General features: G+C 41.3%; 1 protein-coding gene across 2 annotated transcripts in view; it reads left to right on the forward strand.

The window, feature by feature from the left end:
* Window positions 1-16915, forward strand: part of ARHGAP28 (Rho GTPase activating protein 28) — a 139387-nt gene extending 122472 nt beyond the window's left edge. For both annotated transcript variants that reach the window (XM_019986426.2, XM_070778922.1), the window contains exons 14-19: window positions 1831-2028; window positions 2378-2491; window positions 6868-6924; window positions 8871-8995; window positions 10639-10703; window positions 13064-16915. In XM_019986426.2, the coding sequence (XP_019841985.2) occupies window positions 1831-2028; window positions 2378-2491; window positions 6868-6924; window positions 8871-8995; window positions 10639-10703; window positions 13064-13158 (654 nt within the window). In that variant the 3' untranslated portion in view covers window positions 13159-16915. The remainder of the gene's footprint in view (window positions 1-1830; window positions 2029-2377; window positions 2492-6867; window positions 6925-8870; window positions 8996-10638; window positions 10704-13063) is intronic.
* Window positions 16916-24530: the final 7615 nt, after the last annotated feature.

Genomic DNA, 24530 nt, shown 5'->3' on the forward strand with positions numbered 1-24530 from the left:
TTAGTAGCTTTGCTTTCTTTCCTTTATCTGAACAACTTTTTTCTTTCCAAAAATATTAATTTGGTATCAGATATATGGGTGAAAATGTCATCTCCCCTTTCGTATCACCAAGGATGTAGCAATGACTAAAGAATTCAGCCCATTTCTAATAGAACGTCCTCTTCACTCTCTCTCTTCCACTGTAAATTGTGAGTGGAATGAAGATGAAGCTAGTGCATTGTGCAAATTAAGAGCTCTGGCTGAGGAGTTAGGCTTCTTTGGGCAAGTCCTGGCTCTGCCATTTACTTACGTAACACTGGACAAAGCTACTCAGTCGCTCCCCACCTTACTTTCTGTAACTGTAAAACAATATTAAATAATAGTACCTACCTCCCAGGGTTTGGGGGTGATGATGAAATGAGTGGATGTATGTAAAGTACTAAAAATAATACCTGGCTCTCAGTTAACCCACAAATAAACGGTAGCTGTGATCACTAGTATGTGCATATGTTACATATACTGTACAGAAATCAAACTTGGAAAACCGAAGAGCCTCTCCTTTTAGGATTTCAACCCTTTTGGTGAATTTCAGAAAGTTCTGATAGGCTGTTACATGTTAGTGGCCCAGCCAAACTTTTATCAAGCTTGCTTTTTTTTTTCAATAGTGAGAGCAACTGCATATAAGCATTTCCCTTTGGTCTGCTAAAGACTCCAAAATTGAAAAGCAGCGGAAAAATGACACCCCCAAAATAAAAGTTTTCTGCTTTTCAACTGACATATTTGTGAACTGAGAAATTAGATACTCATTTTGTTGTTGCTATTCTTTAAATTGTTTTATTTTTTAATCTCTTTGTTTTTAAAATTTTAATTGAGTTATTGGCATACAATCCTCTGGAGAAGGGATTGGCTCCCCACTCCAGTATTCTGGGACTTCCCTGGTGGCTCAGATGGTAAAGAATCCGCCTGCCATGAGGGAGACATGAGTTCCATCCCTGGGTTGGGAAGATCCTTTGGAGAAGGGAATGGCTACCCACTCCAGTGTTCTGGCCTGGAGAATCTATACAGTCTGGACCCCTATACAGTCCATGGGTTTGCATAGAGTTGGACATGACTGAGTGACTTTCACTTTTGACATATAACATTGATTTCAAATATACAGCATGATGTTTTGATATTAGTATGCACTGCAGAGCAATCACCATAGTAAGTCTTGTTACCCTCCATCACCATTACAGAAAATCTTTTTTTCTTGAGAGAACTATTAAGATTTACTCTCTTAGTAATTTTCAAATATGCAATACAATATTATTGACTATAGTCATCATGCTATGTGCTATATCCCCATAACTTATTTACTTCATAACTTATTTATTTTAAAGCTCAGTTTTTTAAAATGTGTTTTTCTTTCCCAAGGAAACAGAAAATATTTTTAACAATATTGCCTTAAATTAAGAGTGAGTTACTTTTCCTCCTTCACAACAAAACTGCATTTCATGTTTATTTGAGCTGTAGTGTTTTTTCTCCCTTGTTTATTGTTTAATTTTAATATCTGTCAAACTTGCTTAAGATAAAAGAAAATAAGAAAATGCAAACTATTATTTATAGTGATCCCAATATGACAAATTCCATAAAAAATGGAGCTACTTTTATGAAGCAGAGAAATGAATAAATTCTTCACATATCTCATCCACACTTTCAAGCAATTAAAGAAGAAACGTGACATGTTTAGCCATTCTTTAGTTCTGACCATTTTCTAGAGGCCTGGTGAGTGGGTACAGAAATGAATGACAGTAATCAGCAATGCCTTTTTATGATTTACAACTAGTGTGACCCCGTGCTGCTTCTTATTAGGCCCTCATGACATTCTTCAATAAAGTCATTGCCAATGAATCAAAAAACCGCATGAGTATATGGAACATTTCTACCGTCATGGCACCAAATCTTTTCTTCAGTAGAAGCAAACATTCTGACTGTGAAGAATTACTCTTAGCAAACACTGCTGCCCACATCATCCGTCTGATGCTCAAGTACCAGGAGATGTTGTGGACGGTGAGTACCGATGTGACGACCTGGATGTTCCTCTTGCGTCCACCGGCACCCACCCAGGAAACATAAAGGCTGGTGAGCGAGCAGTGCCCTCAATCACAGGGGGAGATGGGAGACATGATCCCGGGTTCCTGGTGGTGTCTTTTGCATTCCATAGGGCTGCTCGCTCCCAAACATATTTTCCTTGAAAGGAATCCTAATAGATTTTCCTAATCTTTATGAGGACAGAACCACAGTTCCTGGTTCCTGGATACTGAGTGGCCAGAAGGAGTAAACAAAACTGAAGATAGACTCTACCAGGGAGGGTCAATCCACATGTTTTCCTTCTTTTCAGGCTCTGTTTCTTCTCCAGGTTCCGTCTTTCTTAATCTCTCAAGTCAGAAGAATGAATGAAGCCACCATGTTGTTAAAGAAGCCGCTCCCAAGTGTCAAAAAGCTGCTAAGGAGGAAGACCATAGAACGAGGGGTAATGAGACAATAAATAAATGCATGAATATCATGACCACCAGGCTCTACTGTCTCAAAGGGATGCACAAAGTAGCTTGTAATTTAGAAGCAGAATTGTTATGTTCTCACAAAGTGTCACTCTTGTGACTGTAAACACTGTGGAAATTGCATTCATGACAGAGTGCTGTGGTAGTTCCATTTCGTTGAATTAGGTGTTGCTTGAAGTTTTTGAATTCCGTCTATCATCATGAGAGATAATTCATTAATATTAATAAAGATAATTCTGTTAATATTCTCTCAAGTACTTAAGGGCAAATGGTTCTTACAGATGCTGAGAGTCAACATTTTAATCCCCGTGAACTGGATTTAAGGGTGGTCCAGCTGTCAGTGTATCTAATAGCTAGAGACTGAGATTTCCATGGTGATTGGATGCTGAAAGGATATCTAATCCTCAAGTTATTTAATGTAAATTTGTTGCACTTCAAAGAATTTTTGCCTTAGCACAGTTGCTTGTGTGGAGATGCATAATGGGAACAGGCTTTAGAAGAATTATCTTTACTGCTTTAAAGATCTCTGAGGACGATCGCGAGTATCAGGCATAGCATTTGGCCTTGAGGAGGATGCAGAGGTACAGGAAACTCACTTTGTCCTTAAAGGAATGTGTATCCAGCAGAGAGATAACCTGATAGAGAAGTGTACACAAGAGCCATGAATATGCATTCCATGTCAGGCGTGTTGTGCAGATAGCGGGCTGGGGCTCACATAGAGGAGAAAGAAGTGTGTCCAATGTGGAGCATGTGGAGGCTTCGTGGAGAAAGTGGCATTTGAACTGCATCTTGAAGGATGGATAGCATTCTAAAGGGAACAAAGAGAGGAGAGTTCATTCAAGGAAAGAAATAGTGAATCCCGAGGTAGTCAGGATGGATGGCTGTGTTTCCTCACTATATACAGGCAAAGTGATTTCAGATCAAGTAGAACCAACATACTAAATTTGGGGAAAATTTTTTGTTTTAGTTGAGAAAAAATTCACACATAAAATTTGCCATTCTAACTATTTCAAAAAGTGTAATTTTTAGTATCTATTTCTAGTATAATTGGCAGTGTTGTACAACATCACCACTGTCTAACTTCAGAATATCTTTACCATCCCCAAAAGAAACCCCATACCAGTTAGGCATTCACTCCTCACTACTCCCCTCCCCACGATCCCTGACAAACTCTCACCTACTTTCTATCTCTATGAATTTACCTACCTGGACATTTCATGTAACTGGAATCATACAATATGTGGCCTGTTGTGTACATGGCTTCTGTCACTTAGCATAGTGCTCAGGGTTCACCCCGATGTGGCGCGCATCACTACCTTGCTTTGTTTGTTTGTTTGTTTTGCATTTTTCTTGGGCATCTCTTGGGTCATATGGCAACTCTATGTTCAGTTGTAAGTACTTTGATGAGGATTTTTGCACCAACTTTTATAAGGGATATTGGCCTTTAGTTTTTTGTTCTTGTTATGTCTTTGTCTGGATTTGGTATTAGGGAAATAACAGCCTTACAGAATGAGTTAAAAAGTGGTTCCTCCTTCTATTTTTTGAAAGAGTTTGAGAAAGATTAGTGTTATTTCTTTAAACATGAGGTAAAATTCACCAGTGAAGTCACCTGGTCCTGGACTTTTCTCTGTAAGAATTTTTTTACTACTAACTCAAGGTCTTGTTATAGCTTCATTCAAGATTTTCTGTTTCTTTTTGAGTCTGTATTGATAGTCAGTGTGTTTCTAGGACTTTATATCATCTAGGTTATCTAATTTGTTGAAATACTAATTGTTCATATAAATAGTATTATGATCTTTTTTATTTCTCTAAGGTTTGTATTAATGTTCCCTCTCATACTTTTGATTAATAATTTAAATCTTTTTTCTTGGTGAATCTAGCCAAAGGGTTGTCAATTTCTTTGGTCTTTTTGAAGAGCCAGCTTTTGTTTCATTGATTTTCTCTATATTTTGTTTTTCTCTAGCCCTTATTAAAACTCAGATCTTTATTTTTTCCTTCTTTATGCTTGTTTTGAGTTTGGCTGGCTTTTTTTAGTTTCGTAAGATGGAAAGTTAGGCTACTAATTTGAGGTCTTTTTTTAAAGTAAGCATTTCCTTCTATAAATTTTTCTCTGGGTTTTGGTGTACTGTTTCATTATTGTTCATTTCAAGGTATTTTCTAATTTCCCTTTGACCCATTGGTTATTTAGGCATAAATTTTCTAAATTTCCTTTTGTTATTGATTTCTAATTTTATTCCATGGTGGCTATGTAGCATGTGTTGTATTATTTTGATATTTTAAACTTGACTGAGACCTGTTTTGTGGTCTAACATACTGTCTGTCCTGGACAGTGTTTTATATGTGCTTAAGAATGGATTCTGCTGTCACTGTCCTACAGATGTCTCCTAGGTCAACTTCAGATTCTTCCTCCGCCCCAGGGTTGCTGTTTGTTATAGCTGTTATACATTTGTTAATGACTTTGCCGCTGAACTAATTTTCTTATGTCTCTATGTTTTGTGTGGCTGCTGAAATCTCTGTTCCATTAGCCTAGTGGTTTGCTGGTGTTTGCACAGAGATTTTCTTAGATACCTGGAGCCAAAAATATCTCCCAGTCTTTGCAGATGAGCTCTGTGTGCTGTGTGCTTGACACACCTTCAGCGTTCAGCCAGGCAGCTTACAACTTGGCCTGAACTTCAGTTCCTCTTTGGACAGTGCTTAAAGGTCAGCCAGAGGTGAGCACTTAGGATCATTCAGGTCTTTCCTGAATATGTGCACAGCCCTGAGCATGCACATGACCTTCTAAGTTCTCAGGAATATGTTGAAGCTTTTCAAAGACCTTACTCCCCAAAGCATCTAGTTCCCTTGGCTTGCCTCCCAAGATTTTTAATTAGTTTATATTTTCCCCTGCTCTTAGGCACTGCATCAGGCAGCAGTGATTAAAACATTTGCCTATAAATGTTTTCAACATCACACCGCTTTAGCACTGGTCAGGTTCCAAGTCAGACAAGATAGAGGCCAGCCAGTCTTCCAGGGAACAAATAACTAGAATTCCTTGTGAATGAGGTCCCTTCCACGCCCTTCAGAACCTGCACCAGGAATGCAGGCGGTTATTTTCAAGGCTGTCGCTGAGCTGTGGAGCAGAGATGGGAAAATGTAAGCTAAAATGCCACTGAGTTCACCATTCTTATCAAGACTCAGTCGTTTTTCTTACTTAAGCACTCCCCTGGCTGCCACTTTGGGGTTAGTTTCTAGAGTTCTGAAGAAGATGACAGGGACAGGTTTTTCCAGTTTGTTCACTGCTTTTATGGAGGGACAGACTTCTAGATTTCTTATTCTTTGCCGTTTTCATTCTGGAAAATTGTAATGGTGTTAGTATGATGTGTGTGGAGCTGAATCTGAGGTCAGGTCAGGCTTTGCGAGCCCAGGCAAATTTAAGTCTATCTCTGAGCCTCAATTTTCTTACATTTTCACTCTGGGGGGAAAAGTCATGATACCTACCTATTTCACCAAGTTGTCTTCAGCACCAACTCACATAACGTGGGTGTAAAGAACTGTGTGATGCTTTATGCATGTCCGTTGCTTCAGTGTTTTAATTATAAATAGAACTAAGTGGAATTTTAAAAGGTTATAAATACCATGGAAGCAAGCACTTAAAGATGAAGAAATAGTCTTTCTTTGGTTCTCTTGTACTATATCGTATTTTTACTTCTTGACTTAGACTGATAGTTCATTGACAGTTTATAAAATTCAAAAGATTGAAAGGGGAGAAACTGTAGAAAAAAGTTGGTCAGCTCTAACTTCCCCTCCTGAGGACAAGTAATATAACCAGTGACAGCGTGTGTGCACGGGAACACACAGGTATATTTACTTGTAGAGAGGTGCTGTGACATACAAGCAAATATGAGGATACGGTCTTCACCTTTTTCACATGAATGGTAATGTAGGTGAAACTCTGTGCTGCATCATCTTTAATGACTTATGGAATCATAGTGGTTATTCCACGTCAGTCCACAGAGCCTTCCTTTTTGCTTCTTTTGCATGATATTCCAAAGACACACTAACTTATTTAAATATTCCCAGATTGTTGAATAGTTAGATTGTGTCCAACCTTTTGCTGTTAAAGTTTATGCATCAGTGAATAAACTTACACATATGTCATTTCTCACAAATGAAGACTATTTGTAGGATGAAGTTATAGATGTGGAATTGGGTCAGAGTGAATATATTTTATAATTGGTAAATATTGCCAAAATGTTTTCCATAAAGGTTCTACCAGTTTACACTTCTAGCAGCGGTACGTGCTTGTTTTCTCTGTATCAATTCTAAAGATTAAATGTGTTTTGTGTGTGTGTATGTGTTTTTTTTTTAGGTTACAAGCCCCAAGACATCAAAGGTACTGCAAAAATCACCCTCTACAAGAAGAATGGTAAGGAAACAAATTATTCTGTCTCCTCCCTAATTATTAACTCCTTACAAAATATTCTTTGGCTGTATCTACCTTATCTGTGTCTAATTTTGGTCATGATATCCCTTCACACTTGACATTTTCAGTGTAGCATGTGAAGGAATGGTACAGGGACTCAACTAACTGATGACTTGGAATTTGTGGCTAGGGGTTCTGTTCACAAGAGTGAATACCCTGGAAAGTTAGAGGGAGCCTGTGATCATTATAACAGTCTCAGTAATGTCAGGAGTGTGGAATTCATCTTCAGAGGCTTCTGGGGGGCGCTGGTAGAGGAGGGACCTGAGATGCTCCAAAGAGTGTTTTAGGAGGGTGCTCTTAGCTCCCTGCTCCCTCCCAGCTCCCGACCCCTGGCATTGGCCATTCCTGCATGCTCTCCTGGTTCTCGCCGGTAATAGTAGAAATGTATTGTAAGAACTTATCCTTTAAAAATAGTTTCCTAGTGCTGCAGTAACAGTGCCACAAACAGGGTGGACTGACGTGATAGAATTTACTTTCCCACAGTTCTGGAGGCTGAAGCTCTGAAACCAAGGTGTTGTTTGGTTGATTCCTTCTGAAGGCTGTGAAAGGAGTGTGTGATTCTGACATCATTCTTAGCTTTCGTCCATGCCGGCAGTCCTGGGCCTTCCTTAGCTGTGGATGAGGCATCATCCAGTCTCTGCTTCCATCTTTACATGGCATTCACCCCACGTGCGTGTGAGTGTGTGTGCGTGTGTGTGTCTTCTCCTCTTATAAGGACAGTGGTCACCAGAGTACAGTGGCTGGTCACTGGAGTGCACTGGGCCTTGGATTAAGGGCACATTGTACTCCTGTTTCCACAAGGTCACATTCTGAGGTCCTGGGGCTTAGGACTTCTACACAATTCAACCCATATTTCTTCTAGAGGATATAGTGAGTCAAATCACATGAACCTTCTACATCAACAATACCATCCTTTGATAACACACAGATTATTTAAAGCAATTACCTGAGGTATAGCCAGATCCTCAGATAGAAATTTATTTCTTTCTGTCCATCTCTAAATAGATAATTAATATTTAAAACACTCAAAATTTTGAAACAATGGGAAATTTCCATCCAGTTAGAACAGAACAGACTTTACTGTCCATTAGACAGCACCATTCTTTGACTGTTCCATGCAGACGGGAGCTCTGAGGTCCCAGGGCCCATCAGAGCACACGAGAGCAGCACACCCCTCCCAGCCACCCACACTTCGCAGTGCTCCTAGCACACTTTGAGGGGTCGAGTTCGGTGTCCATCAGGAATGCAATTTGGGATTACCATTCATTGCTGCTGACTAAAGAAACAGGTATATTTGAAAGGCACATTTCAAATAGATCCTTAAATTTTCAGAAGGTTGACTTTCTTAAAAAAAATTGAAATACAGAATCCTGCTTCAAGTAGGCCTATTTAGGACATTGTTCAAAAAAATGCATGGATAGAAACATTAGATTTCTGTCACAACCCAGTTTCACTTCCCTCATGACTTATAAAAAATATTTATTTGTTTATCTGGCTGCACCGGGTCTTAGCTGTGGCACGCAGGCTCTTCAGTCTTCGTTGGAGCACACAGGATCTTTAGTTGCAGCAAGTGGGATCTAGTTCCCTGACCAAGGATTGAATGTGGGCCCTCAGCATTGGGAGCACAGTCTTGGCCACCGGACCACCAGGGAGTCCCCTCTCTTGTGATTTTAAGGCGTTATAGTGAGACCAAAGCCTGTAACAGAAGTAAAACCCCAGGTTAAGTTTAGTTTAGCGGATCTCCTGTAAGAAAGGAAGAAGTGTTCTGTTCTGGCTGAATCCCCATCATGTTTCCACATTTCCCTCATTTGGAATGCCACTGATTTCCGTGTGTCTTAAGTGCAATCACTGAGTTTGACAAAATGTGCTGCCTTTTTCCTCCTTGGCAGTCCGACGTGCCAGAGGGCGTCATAAGGGTCCACGCGCCCCTTCTCTCCAAGGTGTCCATGGCCATTCAACTCAACAGTCAAACCAAAGTCAAAGACATCCTGGCAAAATTTCAATGTGAGAACAGGTGAGTAGACGTGAGAGTCTCTATAAGGCAGATGGGCTTTTATCTGATGAGCAAATCTTTTATTTGAAAATTTGACCTTTTTGAAAAATTAGAACCTTTCACTTTAAGGACTTCACCAGTAACTGAAGAATCAAAAGTAGAGAAAGAAGTATACTGTAGAATTATCAATAACAAAAGCTTTTTTTTCCAAGGAACTTCTACAATTGAGATTCTTAAATAGGTAGATTTTCTGTCTTGGTGGCTTCATTTACTCATTGAGTTTTACTTTTTATTTGGATAAAAATTTTAGCAAGTTAGTTTTTATATATCTTGATAGATTTCCAGGCATATTGTTATTCCAGGCTCCACTGGGCTTTAACATGACTGTAACAAGTACAGTTTATGTAGTGGAGTGAACGTCATAAAACCTACTATCAATGAACCTTAGGATCAGAGTGATGTTGACAAAATATTTTTGCATGTCCGCCTTGAAAGTGTGAAGATGTTAGTTGCTCAGTCGTGTCCGACTCTCTGTGACCCCATGGACTGTAGCCTGTCAGGCTCCTCTGTCCATGGAATTCTCCAGGTAAGAGTACTGGAATGGGTTGCCATTCCCTTCTCCAGGGGATCTTCCTGACCCAGGGATCAAACTCAGGTCTCCTACATTGCAGGCAGATTCTTTACTGGCTGAGCCATGTCTGCCTTAGTCACACTAAAGAACGTTAAGTCATGGTAAATGGTGGAGGATAAGGACAAAGGCGGGGTGTGGGGCTATTAGTGGGAACTAGGGGGACCGTGTGGAGCAGGAAACACTGTAGCTTCACTGAATCCATGGGGCCCTTCTGTTGTGACATCGCACTCAGATATTGCAAGATTTTACTATCAGGGAAACCAGGAAAGAAGTACACAGGATGTGTGTATATTTTCTTATATCTACATACAGATCTACAACTATCTGAAATAAAATGTTTAACTAAACAAAGAGGGTGCATATCCTTCTCCTTCACAGTGGAGAGAGAGGATAGTCTGTAACCATGTCTGTAAGTAAGCAGGCTGACAGTTCAAGGAACCGGAGCTCAGCAGTGGCCTTTCCAGACTCTTCTATCCTGGCAGCCTAGTCCAGGGTGGAAAATTAAAATTGGCCAATTATTTGCTCGGACTTGCTTTCATTATCGGGCAGAGACATACAACAAAGTCAGCGTTAGTTTGCAAAGCACTGGGCAAGCTTAGAAGTGAGGCATGGGCGAAGGAGAGAGCTCCGTTCGATTTTTGACAACGGCAGAAGTGAGGCTGGATTGCTTTTGAACCGAGAGTGATGTGGCCCGTGACATGGCAGTGTGAAGCCCAGCTGCTCCTTGGCCAGCCTCGATATGTCTGCAACCGTGTCCCCTCTCGAGTGGAGCTGACAGTGTGACAGTCGTGGACGAGAGGCCGGGGTGGCTGTGGAGCCCGGCTGCATCCGTCTTCCTCTCTGCCTCAGAGGCTTCGCTGTGTCAAACAGACCAAAAAAAGCTTTTATCCTCCCTTCAGTCGTCATCATGATTTGTGGGGTGTATTCCACTCAAAGCAGAATGAATTGTTTGCTGCTATGGTTACTTAATCCACAGGTTTACCTCAGAATCTCTGGAGAGGGTTAAAATTATATCGCTTTCTTCTTTTCTCAGTCATGGTTCATCGGAATGCATTAAGATCCAGAACCAAAGCTTATATGAAATTGGAGGTAATATAGGTAAGCATTTGTCAATAATTTTTACTCCTACAGGCTCTGATTACTCTGTTGTTGTTCAGTCACTAAGTCAGGTCCCACTCTTTGTGACCCCATAGACTGCAGCACGCCAGGCTTTCCTGTCCTTCACCATCTCCTGGAGCAGAGAAACTGAGTAATCTGCTGATTACTCTGAGTAATGCTCTAAAGGAAACAGGATGCTATTACTGGGTTAATAAGAGATGGTAGGATGGCATCACTGACTCAATGGACATGAGTTTGAGCAAATTCTGGGAGATAGTGAAGGACAGGGAAGCCTGGCATGCTGCAGTCCACGGGGTTGCAAAGTATCAGAGGCGACTGAGCCACTGAACAACAATTGTGTTAATAAAAACATATTTTACAAGTTTCTTAGATATAAAATCAAAATCAAAGTGTGTGTTTTTTTTTTAAATCTCACATAAGAATAGTGTAACTTTCCTAAAAAGTGTTCCTAAAATATTCTCAAAATTTGCATGTAAATACTGTAGTTGATGTGGAGTAGATTTCTGAGTCTTTTAAGGATGACTCTGAAAGTTAGAGCGTCTCTGGAGAGTCATGCAAATGAAAGGAGAAACTGTGGCACTTTCAGAGTCTTGACATCCTTTTGGTTGAACATCACTGTTCAGCTCTCAGTCCAGGTTCATCCTCTTCCCCAAGAGGGGACAGGAAGGAATAAAAAGAAAATTCCATCCCCGTGCGTGTGCCCTTAGCTCCCTCTTGCCCCTCACGGTTGGGATGAAATCCTCGTGCTCCTGTTTGCGGCCGGCGCGTCCCTGCTGCTGATGAGGACTGTGGTCATCGTCCCCTCTGTCGTCAGCTCTCCCCTCCCAACCCCACCATTTCTCTCTGCATAAACATTTCTGGAACTCCGCTCATCTCCACACAACTCTCTCGACCCCTTCCAGTCGACTCCCATTTCTCTGCTCCACTTGTGATGACAGCTCCTTGAGCTGGTCATCTGCTCCAGTCTCTCCCCCTTCTCTCCTGAAGCCACTCCAGTCAGGCTTTACACCTCGACACTTCACCAGAATTGCTCTTTCGTCCAGGTCAGCAGAGGACTCTCAGGTGTGAGATCCAGGGCTTCCTTCTGTCTTCATAAGCACCCGAGTTGATCCTTCCCTCCTTTGAAAACAGTGCCCTCTTCCCCTGTTGTCCAGGGCCCCGGGCGCCTGGCTCCCCCGCCCTCCATCCCCACTTCCCAGGCCGCTCCTTCTGAGCGTCTTCTGCCTGTTACTCCTCATCCTCTCACCCTCTGAGCGCAGGGGACGGTTCTCTCTGCACTTGTCTCCATGGTGAGCTCGTCCGTCTCCCTGCTCTGGAGGCATCTGGGTGCCGCCTTCTCTCAGGTTTACATCCAGACCCACCTCGACACCCACCTTCACATCCGGTCACCAGCCATCTTGTCCTGGGCCTTCGCCTCTGCTCCGACTCGGGCCCAGAGCACCCTCCCTCGGATGACCCTCTCCTCACTCCCTCACCTGGCAGCTTTGCCGGTGTCTCAGCTTCTCAGTGAGAGCTTTCTGGACGGGATCCTCTTTCTGCCTTCCCGGCTTTCTCATTCTCTCACGTTCTAATCATCATCGGGCTTACTTCCCATCATACTTTCTTATTTACTAGTTGCCTTTTACCACTTTTAGAACATAAGCAAGAGGGCAGATATTTTTACCTGTCTGGTGCATTGCTGTGGCCTCAGCCCTTAGAATAATGCTCGACACCATAATGGCTCGAGAAATACTTGAGAACTGAATGAATGAGTCAAGCAAGCAATGAAATCTTGGTATTTTGTTTGAGACTTGAGTGCACATTTCAAACACACTGTACATAAGAATTTTCAAAGGCATTTGCCCCTTTCTGTTGTTATTCCAGATCTTCTTCCCACAGGAGAAATGAAATGACCACTCCTAAAATGAAACTTCATGCTCATCCTTAGTCCTGGTCAAGTTACTATCTGTAAAAAAAAAAAAAAAATTAGAGGACATGTATTATCACATAGATGATCATCAGTGATCATCATCATATAAATGAGCTGATGCCTGAAACAGGTTCTTGCCATGTTTTTCTAATTGGTGTGGTGATCTGGGGAGCAGTTTTCCTGGGGTTAGTCTGTTTTTTCCCACAGTGTCACATGGGGTTTGTTTGGAGTACTTCACAGTCAGAAAGAAAGAAAGGAAAGAGGGAAGGAAGGTAGGTTGGCTGTGCTGGAAACTTTAAACTGAATCTGCTTTTAGCTGAGAGAATGATGTTGGCCTTATTTGAGACTTGCAACACCCATACACAAAAATATGCCCATGCATAGAAGTATGGCCTTTTTGAAAACATTCTCCAATTTTCATTTCTTTTAGGACAGCACTGCTTGGATCCGGATGCTTATATACTGGATGTTTATCATGTGAATCCCCAGGCAGAATGGATGATTAAACCCCAACAGAGTGTTTGAAATCACCCCCCAAGATGGCAGCTATCATATATTACACGCCAAGGAGTCCTACATTCAGTAGGGGAAAAGCAAGCTTCCGACATGTCTGTCCCTAGACCCTCTCAGTGTTTCTCAGCCCAACTGGTGTCTCCCGGAATTGTCAGCATGAATCGTGGATGAGGAGCTGGTTGACCATCTGAGCTGAAGCCATCTCATGGTGGTTCCTTGGTAAGAGTGAAGGAAAGAGGGTGTGATCCTTCCAGAAGAAAGGCCAGCATAGAATATGGAGCTCTCATCATTTCTGATACTTTGACTCACAACAGAAATGAGCTTGGTCTTTATACCTGGGGATAAGAGGCACTTCTCGACGTAGCAAATGCTGCCAAACACAGGAGGTAGAAGAGACTTTTTTATACCTATGTTTTATATATATATAGAGAGACCTTTTTGAATAAGAATGCAAGAAAAAAACACAAAAATTTCTTCTCTGAACAGTAATTTAGATCTCCTTTCCAAAGAGAATCTGTTTCCAAAGTCACACATACAATATTTATGCTCTGACTTGCTCCTGAATTGGAGGAGGAGGAACTTCTGTGTACAGCCCACTGTACTGTTCTGAATGCTGTACCGTGTTGTGACTGCCTGCTTTCTGGTGCAAGTGAACATTTCCCCATCATGGACTATTGAGAACGGATACTTTTAAAGCGTACTCTGTTATGAACACATAGTTAAGGTCAGGTTTACAAAGGATTTTCTTGTGCTTCCATAACCTTCGGTGTAGTCAGCAGTCCTGGAGCTTCTGTTTCTCATCATGATGATGGTGCTCAGTGAATAGCTCTCCATGTGCCAGGCCCAGATTGTCTTTCCTCCCCAAACAGATCGTTTTTTAAGTTTCATGACTGTAGATAATCACTTCTGCAGCCCCAGTGTTCAAATGCAGAACTGCCTTTATCCAACTGCTCTTTATCCAAGAGTGCTGAAAAATACCATTCTATCCAGACTTCCTATGCTATAAAAACAGATTTTGTTTGTGTTCATCCATCATAGACTTGGCCAGGCCCCATGGATTAGCATCAGGCTTTAGAATCAGATGCATGTTGGGTGACCTGAAAACTGACTTGCTCCCAGAAGCCCACAGGGCCATTTTTCCAGGCCTGCAGTTGGTGAGAAAGCACAGTTCTCCACGATTCTGAGAGCAGATCTGACATGTGCTGAGAGGTCAGGGAGCCCTGCCTTTCCTCTGGGGACTGCAGCATGTAGAAACAGGGATAGAGGTCTCACTTATCCCACATGTGTGCTTTGGATTAGATCTACAGCTTGAGATTTTGACAAGCTTATGTGAGTTTTAATGAAATTTAACATCCAAATGACTCTCCTTTGCAGTTCAAACAACAGACAAAGTTGCTTACAAATGAAGAAAACACTTTATCTACTTGCATTGGTAGGTGGGTTCTTTACCACTAGTGCCACCTGGGAAGCCCTTTATCTACTTACCAAGTCTCAGAACATAATGTGATGATAATTTAAGCCTGTATTCTAGAAGAAATCTTTTCCATGCTCATTATGCCTTGATATCTATAAAACCTTGATTTATATTCAACGTTCCTGCCCATTGGAGCTGTGTTACATTTTTGTGGAAAGCTAATATCCATTCATTTTGTTTATTTGAGAGTTTTTATTTCCTTTGCTTGAAAACCCAGTGGAAGAAAAACATGCATTCTGTTGGTTTATATTTATTCCTATATTTCATCAGTTTTCAATGTATGGCTAATTGACAGCATGTGAGTTTGCATAATGAACTTTGAGGGTCTGAGAAAATGCAGTTATCATTCTTGCAATTCAAACAACAGGAGTAAGCATTTTACTTCGTGTATTAGTCGCTAAGTTCCAAGACATAAGATGGCTGTAACTGATGCCCACATACAAGGAAGTTCTTCAAATTAGGTGCCTTACACTTCTGTGTATATATTAAAACAATGACTGATTTCTCTAACTGAATTTCCTCTCATTTAGAGTAAATTCTGTTGTGCTTAGAAAGTTCACCAACCTAGCCAATTTTTTATTTTTAATTTTGGAATTTTTATTTCTTTTGACTGAAAACACATTAGCACTGATGGAAGACTTCTAAAAGTTTTAAGATTTACCCCATTAAGTCATTAGTTTTAAATAAATGGCTAAAAAATGACAGTTAAAAAAATTAAGTTTCTGAATTTCTTATCCACATTTGATGTGGATAAGATGTGACGTCGTTTAGATGTCAAAGGCTCAGCCCAGTCAATAATCTTAAATTAATCACTGCCTTCAAGGATGTGTGACAACTTTAAAATAACTATATAATATGGAAGCCCATGTCAATACCAATATATTGGATGTAACTTGAATTCTTAGTCATACAATTAACTGATCAGAGAAGAATTTCCAGTAGACACATAAACTAATTTTTGTGAGGTTAAAAAAGTTCTTTTTACTGATTTTATTACTTTTTTTAAAACTTGAGTTTATTCTTAGTGAATAAACAAACCCGTACAACTAAAACTCAAAAATGGCAGTCACCTAAGTGTTGAAAAAACTATACTTGCCTTATGAAGAGTTGTTTTGGCAATAGTTACAGTCATCTGTAAAAATGAATAGTGTAAAGGCAAACATGAATAGTGTATCTGCAAACAAAAGACAAGTCAGACCCTGGGCTTCTAAATTCTGTTCTTGGTAGCTTCCCCTCACCTTGTCCCATGCGCTCTTCGTGTGCAGTTAGGAAAATGACATCTAGGAGAGCGCTAGAGAAAGTTAACGTTTTAGGAAGACTTATTCAGAAAAAAAACACTAGAACGCGCTCCTTCTTGCCTCCAGTCTACAAAAGAAGATCCCTTTGCTAAACAGCTCCCTTGAGGATATGATTCTACAGGTCACTGAACAATGAGTTCAGTGAGTTCAAGGGGAGATCTTTGAACAAACTGGAATATTAATCTCTTTACAATGTATATACAGTATAAACTACCTCACTTGTCTTTCCTTGGGGGGGGGAATGACGGACGTTAACAATTTTTGTTACAAATGGTCCCTGATCTTATTATTTAAGTCACTTCAGTTAGCTTTCAATGTACATTTAATAATATGCATTTAATGATGTAAAATATTTTTAGCAAAAGCTTTAAAACCAAAAATACTCTGTAACTGTGATGTGTGTTGTAGAGGCCGAGAGAATCTGTCCTTTAGTCATCGTCTTGTGTGTTTAACCCTGTGGAGTCACAGGTTTTCAAATGTAGGAATTCACTTCATCAAATTTCACGCATTTTCAGCTGTTTTCCCCACATTGCACTTGACTGAAAGTCACGTGAGATTAAAGTGCCCCTTCTTTCTATCAAACATATTTCAACTGTTTTTCATAAATGTATTACACATCTGAAAGGAATATATATTCTGGGACTCTAGTTTTCTATTTTCTGTCTGGCACTTTCAGCTGTTTTTTTTTTTTTTTTTCATAAACATGTCACTTAAAAAATAATATGACATGGATTAAAATGTTCAAACATTTTTCAACAGTTGTACACACACACACCACCTTAATTTAAAAATGACATCTTTTCTTTCAGGTATTTTCCAGCTGTTCTTGGAAATGATGTGATTTGATTGAAAAGTCATGTTGTCCCTAGGATGCCAATTTTTTATGTTGTCTCCCATCTCAAGAGTTAATGTTCTTTCATCCCGTCAGTTTCATTGCCAAGTATAATATGTATGTTGCATTTTATTCATAAAAATAAAGAGGAAAAAACCAAAAGCATTATCATGAGATGTCTTACGTTCAACTAGTCCGAAGACACCATGGTGCGCTGGTGAAAGAAAAGGAGCCTTACAGTCAGAAGGTTTGTGTTTTGAGCCCAGTCTTGGCCATCTATCATAAATGGTGATGTTATAGGCACTGGGGTAATGGTGGATGTTTGTGCAAAGCTATTTACTAAACTTGTTTGAGTTAGTGCCTTTTAATATGTGCTTTTGAAAATATATATATAGTTTCAATAGATACAGAAAAGAATATTTGACTCATTCATGATTTTTTTTACACTCAACATTTTACCATATACCAAAGGCAAGAACAGTAGCTAATAAAAAGGCATAAAGATTAGAAGAGATAAAATAGTCTCCATCTGCAAATAATATGATCATTTATATACAAAAGCCTAAGGTACCTTCAGCTATTAGAACTAATAAGATGATTTAGCAAGGTCATGGCGTACAAGATTATTATATAAAAATCAGGTTGGGAAAAATATAATTGTAAAGCATATATTTAACAAAGGACTAATATTCAGGCTATATCAAGAACTCATTAAAAAAAAAAAGACAGGCAACCTAATTTCTTTAAATGGGGGAAGACTTGAATAGATCCTTCACGAAAGAAAATATACAAATCGCCAGTAACCACGTGTTTAAATGTTCAGCATCGTGTGCCACTAGGGGGATGCAAATTAAATCCACATTTCCTGCTCCATGGTTGATGAAGCTGTCATCCCAGGCCCCCGGTTAGTTGCTCCGAGGACTCTCCCTTCCCATGGCTCTTGACTGGGGAGTGTGTGCTTTCTCTGCTGGCCGTCCTGGAAGGTTCTCACCCTGCCTGAGCCCAGCTGCCATCTCTTCCACTAGATCAATTTGGAATCTGGCTGGCTGTAACAAGTGACGAAGTACATTAGCTCAATTCCAAAGATCTCTGCCAAATGGGCTTTGACAGCAGAGCACACGAGCAGATGGAAAAGAATCTGGAGCTCCTGGGGTGCTGGGGGCCCCCCAGATCTGCTTGTCTCATCTTCCCAGCAAGAAATGACACCTTTCCTGACAGGCCAGACAGATCTTGGGGGAGGGGAGACCATCACCAAAGGTTCATCTGAGTTTTATCAACTAATAATCACATGTGGACTCTACACATTGTCATCTTATTCATGAACTTTAATGCCGTAACAGTTCATTCTCAGCAGTTGCTCTGCATTTGTACAACGTGTTTATTACGGCACAGCAGTGGGCTTTGCTGTGGTTCTTGGCTCCATGTCCTCAGATGACAAACTAGGAACAGGCTTTTCTCCCACGTAACCCTCAGCACATCACAGTACCATGGGACAGCAAACACTCAGCTGTACAAGGAAATAATTGACAATCTGGATCCACAAGATTTTAAGCAAATATATCATTATTTTGGCCACCTGATGCGAAGAGCCGACTCATTAGAAAAGACCCTGATGCGGGGAAAGATTGAGGGCAGGAGGAGAAGGGGGAGACAGAGAATGAGATGGTTGGAATGCATCATCAACTCAGTGAACATGAGTTTGAGCAAACTCTAGGAGACAATGAACAAAAGGGAGGCCTGGCGTGCTGCAGTCCATGGGGTCGCAAAGAGTTGGACACAACTGAGCGACTAAATGACAACAATCATTAACAAAAAGGCAAGCCACATATTGAGAGAAAATTGTGTGTGTGTCAAATGCACATGTTACACCCAGGCTATGTAAAGAACTCTTTACATCCTCTGCCAAAGCTCAAGAGTAAAAAAAGAAAAAAAGGGGGGAGGCGGGTACTTCCCTGGTGGTTAGGAATCCACATTGCAAGGGACGCAGGTTCGAATCCTGGTTGGGGAACTAAGATCCCACATGCTGCAGAGCAGCTAAGCTAGAGCGCCACAACTAAAGAGTGTGTGCACTGCAAGGAAACACCCTGCATGACACAAGGAAGACCCCGTGTGCTGCAACGAAGACCTGACGCAGCAAATACCTAAAAATTAAAAATAAAGACAACTCATGTTTTTAAATGGCCAAAAGACTTGAACTAACATTCTGCCAAAGTATAGAAATGGTTGCTCTACAAGGCAAGGTACTCAACACTATCAGCCCTTACTACTACTACTAAGTCGCTTCAGTCGTGTCCAACTCTGTGTGACCCCATAGACGGCAGCCCACCAGGCTCCCCCGTCCCTGGGATTCTCCAGGCAAGAACACGAGTGGGTTGCCATTTCCTTCTCCAATGCATGAAAGTGAAAAGTGAAAGTGAAGTTGCTCAGCCGTGTCTTGACTCTTAGTGACCCCATGGACTACAGCCTACCAGGCTCCTCCGTCCATGGGATTTTCCAAGCAAGAGTACTGGAATGGGGTGCCATGGCCTTCTCCGATCAGCCCTTAGGAAAATGATAATTAAACTACAATGTAATAGCACTATGTAAACACAAGAATATCCCCGTTAATAACTGGCATTCTCATTGCTGGTGGGCGTGTGAAATGGGAGAACCACTTTGCAAAACTGGTAGAATAGTACAATTTTAATCACACACCTACCTTATGTGGCCACAGACATCAGAGTGGTGGCCTTTGTGGTGGGATGGGCTGGAGACGGGCATGAGGTAGCTTTCTGGGTTCTCCACGAGAAGGCCCAGCCCAGTTTGCAGCCTTTCTCGGTACTCCACACTGGGGGCCCTTTGTGTCCATTGGACAGCTGTCTCCACGCCCCACCGACCCCATCCCCAGCCTTCCCGTTACCACAGTGAAAGCACTTTGCAAGCTGGGCAGTCATTCCTCAAGTGCTGCCATGGCAGATCCTGCAAAGATCTTAAAGCCTTCCCATCCCTTTCTACCCCCACTGAACCCCAACGTAGCCCTTGCTTTTATGGTGTTTTAACTGGAGAAGGAAATGGCAACCCACTCCAGTATTCCTGCCTGGGAAATCCCACGGACAGAGGAGCCTGGTGGGCTACGGTCCATGGGGTCACAAAGACCAGGACACGACTGAGCACACGCACAGCAGACAAGGTACACGTGTGCTTCTTGATGCAAACAACAGAGCATTGTCTTCATTTTCGTCTTCACAAACTTCACACTTAATTGAGTTCACACTTAAGTGATAAATATTTGTTGATAAATGGATGTTCGACGTTTCACCACGTGTCACATCCTCAACACCATGAGTCGTGCTAAAGACAGCTGCCCAGACTGAGGGAATAGAAAACGAATGCCTTACCCTAGAAACCCGAATTGTTAGGCCCTAACCTCCAGATCAAAGAAGCAGCCTTTGTATTCCGGAGCTTTGACACAAAGTTATACCAGGTCCTTTAGTGGTATTTCTTGAGACACATTCACAAGACTGACAAGCAACAAAAGGATCTAGGAAAACTGGAATTGAACACAACCTCCCTCCTCCTCTGCTCCTTTCATTTTGAAATCTGGGTGATTGCCACCCACCAGCATCCTTTCTTCCTCCAGGACACATTTCCCCTCCAGGAGCTTATGAGAAAACAGCCAAGCTGCTCGGCCAATGTCAGGATAAAATGAGAGTATCAGCCAAATTGAATACTGCAAGGAAATTGGAAGGAAAACTGGAAAATGAACAAAGATTCGGTGAAAAATATATAACACACAGGAGAATCAGAAAAAGGGAGTCTGGGGTGCAATTGTAATTGGTCATATTTTTTCCCTAATTGAGGAGATCAACTAACCAGCATTTTATTGAAGATTTTCACATCTAGGTCCAAAAGAAAAATTGGCCGGTAATTGTCTTATAATTTCCTTACCTTGTTTTGGAGCCGGGGTTATAGCCGACTTGTCCAATGGGTAGAGTCGCTTTCCTGTTTCCTGTTTTTGTCTTCAACTTTGTAACAGTGTGTGAGGTGTTTCAGGGAGGGGTGGGCGGGAGGGGCTGCAAAGGGGCAGGAGGAAACCTTGTGGGTAGTGGGTGTGCTCTTTTTCCTGAATGAGGTGATGATTGGGAGGATGGATACACACAAAGTCATCAGGCTGCGCACTTTAAATATTAATATGTGCTGTCAAGTTTATCACATGTCAGTGACACCTCAGTGAACCTGTAAAAAAAAAAATCAGCGACACACACTCAGGCCTGGGCTCTGAGCTCGGGTTCCCACACGTGTGCCCCAGATTCCCCGGGACTGGACGCTGGGAAACAGCTAGGTCTCACCCCCACTGCCCATGCCTGGAAAGTGGTACCCAGCAGGAAACTTGGGGATGACATTTAAACTGTGAGGCTGCCCAGAAGGACAGTCAAGAATATCTCCTGTGCAAAAATGATGATTTTCACTGGAAAAATTCCCAGAAAGAGACTGGGTCTTCACGTGAAACTTCCCAGGAGGCCAGAGCCCCCACGGTTCCCCAGTCAATGACCCCAAGGTTGGTGTGAAGGGGCGTACACCACCTCGTCTCTTGAGTGGGCTGTGGCTGGGATTCCAGGGGCCGCGTCACGGCCAACATGGGACAGTAGCAGTAACAGAAATGGTTCACAGAGGCTTCTGGAGTCCTTGGACCCACAGCCTGTTGGGACATGATAGGGAAAAAGAAGTTTTACTTAAGCCTTCCCTGGGGTCCCAGATGAATGGAACCACTGGGCCAGGGTTGCTTTCTGGAACACTAAGGATCTGAAGTAACAATCCCCAGTTTCTATAAGAATTATCAAAGCAGCTTCAGTAATATAAAGTGGGGATGAAATGCCAGAGAGAGAGAACCCTCGTCTGATCTGCCTGCAGCGATGGAGGCATCAAAGGAGAGGAAATTTCTGTTACATTTGATGCCTAGAGAGGGCTTCTGATTATTGCTACAATTCTTGAGAAATCACCCGGTTGGGTAAGGTCGCTGGACAGGTCTTGCAACCTTCAGGAAATAACAGCAAAATCACAGTCTCCTTGCAAAGTGACTCAGGGTTCAACGTGGTCTCTGCAGATAATGGCCTCCAACTGCCAGGATGGCTTGCTGGAGAACTTGAGCCATCCTGACAAACTTCAGGCCCCAAGAAGGCCCAGACAAAAATCAGCATTCATACTTTTAAAAAGGTCTAAAAGTAGGTTGTGGTGGGGGCGGGGGGGGGGGGGGGGCGGGGGGGCAGGCAAGGGAGGTTTCCCCATTTTGTGTTCTCCTACATGTCACCTTGGGTAGAGCTGCTAGACACAGTCCTGGCCTCCCTCTTGGGAGATGGCCCAGCATGCCAGGGGCATCTGCAGTCACATCTTAATGCAAAAAAAAATTTTTTTCTTCCAGTCTCTCTCTGTTCTCCATATGGAGCTCCTATTACTCTATGTTAGATCTTTAGAAGTTATCTACCTGACACTGGTGTTTTGTTTTTGTTTTTATTTTTCAGTCTTTCATCTCTCTATTTAATTTGTTGAATAATTTTCATTATTCTATTTTCAAGTTTACTCTTTCCTTTATCATCTACGCTCTGATCTTGAGTCCATCCAGTGATTTTTTTTTTCACTTCCGATATTGTATTTTTCAGTTCAGTAATTTTCAGTTGGTTCCCTTTTCTATTTTCCATTTATCTGCTGAGAATTTTTTTTGTCATTACATTCATTTCCAATGTGCTTACTCTGACCTTATGTAGCATAGATATAATCACTGCTTTGAGATCTTTGTCTCGTAATTCCATTTTGAGGTTGGCATCTTTTCCCCTTGAGAATTGGTCCTATTTTCCTGGTTGGATGTGTGTAGAAAGATTTTGAATCGTATCCTGGATATTGTGAATGTTATGTGCTATATAAATTCTGGGTCCTATTATAAGTCACTGAGGAATTGTTGATGTTTTGGATTTTGGTAAGAAATTGACTAGATTGTGTTCAGACTATAAGTTCTCTCCCATTTTCTGTTGGTTATATCAATTAAAACACACACATGGATGCATACCTTTCAGTTGACTTTGGGAACTGCTATAATACTCAGCAATAATTCATTGATTTGCCTTGTCACGTTATCAGTTCAAGATTCCTCTCCTTTCTCCCCACTCCCAACATTACTTAATTCTAATATAACAGTGAAAGGAGGAAAAAAGTATTATCTCTTAGGTTAGCCTGTTAAGAAGTGCTTTCTTCAGTTCACTTCTGATCTCACCTAGAAGGCTGAAAGACTTTCACAGTTATCCAAGTTTGAACATTTCTTCCCAGCCAGACTCAGTGAGCATAACATGCCAGATGATTTTCTACTTTTTGCCCTACTCACTCATATTTCTTCTTAAACTCCATGATCAATTTAATCAAACTTCAAGAATACACAATTACATTTAAATCACACACAGGCTCCTCTGTCCATGGGATTCTCCAGGCAAGAATACCGGAGTGGGTTGCCATTTCCTTCTCCAGGGGAATTTTCCCAACCCAGGGATCGAACCCAAGTCTCCTACATCACCTGCATTGCAGGCAGACTCTTTACCCACTGAGCCACTGGGGAAGCCCCACTGACTTCCTCACCACACCTAAATCCTGTTTACCTTTCTAGTCTGGTTGCAAAGCCCCCGTTGTAACCTCTGCTGTGTCTGGACTTCACAAGCTCCCATCTGCTCCACTGACCGACGTTCTTTCCCTAAATGTCCTCTTCTGACCACCTAATGGGGACACAGAGCAATGCTCTTCCATATTTATCAAAGCTTTTACTGTCTTTTTATTCATAACAGACAATCACATTTGGATTTTCAACACATGCTAAAAAGTAAATTATTGATGAAATGCTGGATGCTTATAACGGTTCTGGCTAAAACAAACTGCCATAAACTTTACTCTTTTGTGTTTATGAAATTCTTCTAATTATGTAAACAGAAACCACAGCTTTTCAGTATTGAAGATGGAGTTTGTATTGTGACACTTCATAATTATCACACACTCCATATAATCTGAGAAGAAAGTATCATTTCTAAATTTTGTTACTCAGAAAAAAAATCTCTCTGTTGTTTTTACCCAAGTCCTTGCTTCAGACAGCCGCAATGGGTCCCTTTGCTGGACGCTGAAAGAGTTTGAAAGGAACATGAGCTATGCCTTTGTCACTGTTTGAAAAAAAATCCTGATAGTTTTTGCATTTCCGAGTATATTATGCTGAACATTTCACTACATATTATGGAAACTGTTAAGCCTATAGAACTACTTTTGGGAATATCTTGCAAAAGAGGCTTACGCTGCCATTTGTTTTATGCTTATTAGATGGCTCAGAGGAATTACGTTTGCAAAGAAGTTTTGAAATTTATATGAAGAGCTACACTGCTGAGGTATTTTTAGAAAAAATGATAAACTAATATTCAACTCAACAATTATCTACTAATAATCTCCCATAGGTCCTAATTATGTTAGCTTTGAGAGAAATGCCCAAGAAATATCCGACACAATATAGCCCTTACAGGAGTTGTGGACCAATTAGATTGTTGAGATGCACATGCTATCTGAGGGGGGAAATGAGCATAAATAAGAACCACTAAAATCAAAAACACTAATTTGAAAAGATACATATGCACTCCTCTACAGCATTGCAATATAGCGATGTAGCAGCATCATTTACAATATCCAAGATACAGAAAAAGTAAAAAGTAGGAAAGTTAAAAAAAAGTAAAAAGTAGGAAGTCAAGAAACACTTGGAGTAACAGGCAAATTAGGCCTTGGAGTA

This window comes from Bos indicus, chromosome 24, assembly GCF_029378745.1.
Source record: "Bos indicus isolate NIAB-ARS_2022 breed Sahiwal x Tharparkar chromosome 24, NIAB-ARS_B.indTharparkar_mat_pri_1.0, whole genome shotgun sequence".
Lineage (NCBI taxonomy): Eukaryota > Metazoa > Chordata > Mammalia > Artiodactyla > Bovidae > Bos > Bos indicus.